The 5,871-nt window shown below is 42.4% G+C and overlaps 1 protein-coding gene across 1 annotated transcript in view; it reads left to right on the top strand.

Annotated features, from left to right (window-relative positions):
* Nucleotides 1-270: 270 nt before the first annotated feature.
* The window catches only part of LOC107658742 (selenoprotein O), a 9,250-nt gene continuing 3,649 nt past the window's right edge, over nt 271-5,871 (top strand). The window contains 5 exon segments of the mRNA XM_074186900.1: nt 271-336; nt 1,592-1,670; nt 1,673-1,743; nt 2,059-2,363; nt 3,396-3,582. Of these exon segments, the coding sequence (XP_074043001.1) occupies nt 271-336; nt 1,592-1,670; nt 1,673-1,743; nt 2,059-2,363; nt 3,396-3,582 (708 nt within the window).

Genomic DNA, 5,871 nt, shown 5'->3' on the forward strand with positions numbered 1-5,871 from the left:
TATGTCTTGTTCTTAAAAATAAACATAAAATATTAACAATTTTAAATTAATTTCTAATACAGAATGCATGACCAAGTTCACAATCACATTAAACCTTGCTGTTAACAATAGTGTGATTATTCATAATTGTGAATTGCCACTTGCAACCCGTTTAATTTAATATTCTAAAACAGAATATTAAACAAGAAAAATGCATGGCAGAACTTGGTTTTCTTTGTTTATTGGGATCTGATACCTAATTGTTTATTTATTGGGATCTAATTCCCAATCATGAAAATTGGGCTGTACTTAGATGAATGGAGCCAGATTGAATATGAGTTTGAAGAACAGCGAAGCGTAAAAGTAAAAACATGAATTGAAATATGTCATTTTTATCTTCTCATGTAAAAAAATGTGTTGAACAACTGCATGCCAGCAGCTATTAACTTTGTGGACAATCCACGTTGAAAACCACAGCTCCAACTCAGCTGCGTCTGGTTGGTAGTTTGAAGCAAAACGGTGCATTTTATTGTGCTTTTTAAAATAGACAGACACTTGATTTTATGTTTTGGCTCCCGAAAGGTAGCTGACCAAACCTCAATCTGCGATCTCAAACAAGCTTATTTATGATAGTCTGTATTTCTTTATCACAACCCCTGCTGCAATTACAAACGAGTGATAAATGATTGGGATCTGGGACAGTCAGTGCTGCCTCTTTAATGGCCTGCCACGTAGTGGATTGAAATTTATTTCAATTTTAACCTGCAAACAACTATGATTAGATCCTTCAGACTACTCTTGCTGTAAAATGTATTAATGGTGCATGGTAATAAGAAGAGATAGATAGATAAATAGATAGATAGATAGATAGATAGATAGATAGATAGATAGTTCTACAGTAAAAACCTGTTAAATGGTTAATGGTAAGTTTCCTACTATATAAGGTGAAAAACTGTATTGGACATTACATTAAATTTTATGGTAGTATACCATTTTTGGAAGTGGAAAAAGAATGCATAATTTACAGTGAATAACCATAAATTGACATTCCCAGAATTCCCTGCGTTACATTTCAAATTTGATGCTTTTTTGTTGTTGAAATAACTGTTTCTTCTTAGTTTTTTCTTATCAGTTTTGTACATTAGGGTTGTATGTTACATCTAATGTTGTTAAATTAATGTTTATTGCATTATTTTAGTTTCATGTGTGTTACCATGATGGTGTTTAGTGTTTGTGTGAATGACACTGTGCAGCTTCTATATATGTTATTATTTAAAAGCTGCTTGTGATGGGCTTTGGACACACACACAAAGAAAAACAAGTAGATTGAATAGAAAAAATAGTAAGCTATAGTGTTAGTTTTCATGTGTTTCATGATAGCTCATCATGTGACTTTCTCATCACCACCTGCTTTTGGTGGTTATCAGTGTATTACAAAGGTACAAAACAGATTTCAGTACTTCAATATAGGTTGGTATATTAACATTATATCAGTTAATGAAATTACGGTATTTAAATGTAAAATTAAGTTAAAACCATTAAAACCTAAAATGTTGTTACTGTATTTTTTACAACCACAGCTGCCGGGGTTTTTTTACCGTAAATTTTACAGAATTTCAGTGATAGACCACTGCAAAGACTAAAGTTCAACAACGTTGCATTGAAAAAACTCCTGCTGGATTCGTCACTAGAACTTGCTCACAGACCGTGACAGGAGCGTGTTTTTCCCGTGTTCAGCCGCAGTTGCTGCTCAAGTCAACCTTCGTCGCGATATCCGAGACAGTGTACCGACGATTTGTGCTACCTGCTCAGATTGTGCTACCTCCCATTAAAAAGATAGGTAGCACAAATCGATAGCGAAAAATGCAACCTATCAGATTGTGCTACCAGCATCTTATTCATGTGGTTTGAGGCTTTTTTAATGTCCATACCTACCACTACCCTAAACCTACCAGTCCATACCTACCCTTACCCTAATGTGTCCATACCTACCCCTACCCTAAACCTACCCGTCCATACCCTTACCCTAACTTACCCTTAAAACAATGCAAATATATTTTTGGTAGCACAATCTGATAGGTAGCATGTTTCGTCGGTACACCGGCTCTCGCTTTACTGGGACTGAACGTGGACGATGTTTTACGTGACCCGCACGGGGCTGAATATCTGAGCGGCTCTCGGGTGATTCCAGGCTCCGAGCCCACTGCGCACTGCTATTGCGTACACCAGTTTGGCCAGTTCACCGGGCAGCTGGGTGACGGTGCTGTGTGTTATTTGGGGGAGGTGGAGGCCGGTGCTGAGCATAGTTCTGACCCCACCAATAGAAGCCCCTGTGGTCGGTGGGAAATTCAGGTTAAAGGCGCTGGACTGACGCCTTACTCTCGGTACCATTACTTTCGTTTCACTGCATTAGGCTAAGTGTTAATGCAATTATACACTTTATTTCACGGTGTCATTGTTACAGTTTAATTATACATTTCAGTACTGAGTAATATTAATTAACTACTTACTATATGGTTAGGGTTAGAATGAGTGAATAAATGGTTTGTTAAAAATAAGAAATGTATTATGTATAAACATATTACATAGAAATACCATTTTTATTTAAAATATATAATTAAATATATATACTTTTAGTCATCACTAATGCTTTAAAAAGTTTTAATATTTATTTATATTTACATGTAAGTAGGTATAGGCCTATAATATTTTGTGTAAACAAAATGCATATTTTCAGAAGACAAAAATACTAAATAACATTGTAAAGATTGTGCCATTGTTAAATGCATCTCACTCTATTTACTAAATATCTGATTCACTGATTATCATATACTTTTCTTGCAGTATTAAAAAAAAAAGCTTTTGTTGATACAAAGCACTCCATTTCACTCTCTCTTTTCAGAGTAATTCTTAACAACATGACTTATGTGCTGTATGTGGATTTTACAATCTTAACAATAGCTAGATTGTGGTCTAACTCAAGTTGATCTTTCTTTCACTATGAATAATGAGCCTAAATCCACTCTTAATTCATAACAATAGATGTATTCACATACCTTGAAATCTGTTGAACACAAAAGATATTTTCAAGAATGTAACCAAACAGTTGCTGGTTTCCACCATTCTTCAAAATATCATTTTGTTGTGCTCCACAGAAAAAAAAGAAACTCATACAGGTTTGGAATCACTTGAGGGTGAGCAAATGATACATTTTCATTTTTGAGTGAACTATTCCCTTAAATCCCATAATGACACACGCAGTTGTCAAACAGAAGGAAAATAAAGCTTGTTAAACACACACACACACACACACACACACACACACACACACACACACACACCAAACAACAATGGGTAAAAATTTCCATGTGCTTTGTTTTAAAAAAAAATTAGGCTTCAGTATCTCTGTACTGTAGGCAATCTGATGGGCGTAAAGTGCTCCGCTCCAGCATTCGAGAGTTCCTGTGCAGTGAGGTCATGTTTGCACTGGGAATTCCCACAACACAAGCAGGATCGCTGGTGACCTCTGACCTTTATGTCCAGAGCAATGCATTCTACAGTGGCAATCCCAGACCAGAGAGGTGCTCAGTGGTTCTCAGAATAGCACTCATCTTATCAGGTTGAGCACTTCTATTTATATCTACCCTCAGACACACATAGAAATGCATTTCTCGCATTACTTTTTCATAATGCCAAGTTGTAAAAGTTAAAATCCTGATGTTTGCTAAACAAGAAAACTATTTACTGACTTTTGCTGTCTTAAAACTGGGTTTTAGTGTTAAAGCTCATCAGCAAATGTTGTAGAGAAGTTGTTTATTGCAGGTCCATGCTAAGATGTGATAGATCTCTCATGAGGCCTTTTTTAGATGTAACCCATGTCCAAGCTTGTCCAAGTATCTTAGAGTATGCAAAATAAAGTTAATACCTAAATACTGTCATCTACCAGTCAAATATAACCCTAAAAACAATTAAGGGCTAAATGATGAGATCTACTGAAATCGGTCCTGACATTTAGACTTACAAATCCCTGCCCAGTTGTGGAAGCTAGGGCAAGAGAACAGAAGAGCCCGTAGTGGCTCGCATATCTAGGCCATAGAACCTGACGAACGTTAGGGGCGTGGACCAACCCGCAGCGTTGCAGATGTCCTGCATAGACACACCTGCTAGAAAGGCCTTGGAGGTCGCCACACCTCTAGTAGAGTGAGCCTTGACCTCCAATGGCGAGGGGAGATCAGAGGACTCGTAAGCAATAGAAATGGCATCAACTATCCACCGACTGAGGGTCTGCTTCGTAGCAGGAAGACCCCTCTTAGGGGGACCATAGCAAACAAGCAGTTGGTGCGCCCTTCTCCACAGGGCAGTTCTGTGGATGTATGTGTCCAGTAAGCTTCTGCTGGTCGGGCTCCCTGAAGGGAGGAGGACAGAAGGCCTGTAGCACGATAGGCTGTGGTGTAACAGAGGGAACTTTAGGTACATACCTCGCTCGAGGGTAGAGAAATACTTTGTCCATGCCGGGCGCAAAGTCAAGATAGGAAGGGGCCACTGAGAGGGCCTGCAGATCCCCAACTCTCTTTAGAGAAGATATCGCCAGAAGGAAGGTAGTCTTTATAGTGAGATAGCGATCAGAAATCTCTTCAATAGGCTCGAATGGAGGCTTACAAAGGACTTCTAGCACCACAGCCAGGTCCCACGGGGGGACTCAAGATCGTACTGGGGGCCTCAGCCTTAGCGCACCGTGGAGGAAACGTGTAACTAGGGGGTGTCTGTCCACTGACTGTCCACCAATAGGGGAGTGGTAGGCCGCAATGGCCGCCACGTAGACTTTTAGGGTGGAGTGGGTCAGCCCTGCGGAAAAACGGACCTGCAGGAACGGGGATGTCCCATGGAGAGCAGTCGAGAAGGGAAATCAGGTTCGAGAACCATACTCGGCCCGGCCAGAACGTGGCTACTAACAACAGACGGTTGTGTCCTGACGCGGGGGAGCACGAGAGGCGACGCTCTGCTTCTGGGTGTCCCTGTATGAGGAGCCAGTACGTGGAGGGTGCTGCTCCCACCCAGCAGCCCCCAGAGCTGGAGTGCGGTGAGGGAGGAACCGCTGAAACGCCGCCGCTTGTTTACGAGCCTTCTGGTACCTGTCGACAACAGAGTTGACGGCGTCGCCGAACAGGCCAGAAGGCGCAAACGGGGCATCGAGGAGGAAGACCCTGCCCTTTTCTCTCATATCTGACAGGGTCAACCACAAATGCCTCTCCGCTGCCACCATAGCTGCCATGGACCGCCCAATAGCGCGAGCGGCCTCTTTGGTGGTGCGGAGAGAAAGATCAGCAGTCCTCCTGAGCTCTGTGATATTATCAGAGTTTATCTCCTCGCCTTCATCCAGCTCTTTAAGCAGGTCGGCTTGGTACGACTGTAACACCACCATGGTATGCAGACACGCACCAGCCTGACCCGCTGCCGCATACCCCTTGCTTGCCCACCAGTCCTGAAGTTGTTCGCAGCGGCTTGGAGGGCAAGGCCGGAGCCTTCAAGGACGATGCCGCACCCGGGGACAGATAGCTCGCGAGTGTCTGTTCAACCCGAGGCATCGCCCTATAACCGCGCTCGTTCAACCCCACAACATCACCATAGTAACTGGAAGCGGGGATGAAGAGGCGGGCCGAGAATGGCCTAGCCCACGATCTCGATACTTCGATGTGGAGATCGGGGAAAAAAGGCAGGCTCCCGGATGGAGGTGGTGGCCTGGCCCGCAGAAAACGCTCATCTAGTTTACTTTTCTGCAGTTCGGCTTGTTTCTCGGCCAGCCAGTCGATGTTTAACTTGGCCACAGCACAAGTTATCACCTCCAACAGCTCCTCGTACTGGTGCGATTGAGGTGGCGAATCCTCCACGACG

The sequence above is a fragment of the Sinocyclocheilus anshuiensis genome, unplaced genomic scaffold (assembly GCF_001515605.1).
Source record: "Sinocyclocheilus anshuiensis isolate Anshui unplaced genomic scaffold, SAMN03320099.WGS_v1.1 scaffold283, whole genome shotgun sequence".
Classification (NCBI taxonomy): domain Eukaryota; kingdom Metazoa; phylum Chordata; class Actinopteri; order Cypriniformes; family Cyprinidae; genus Sinocyclocheilus; species Sinocyclocheilus anshuiensis.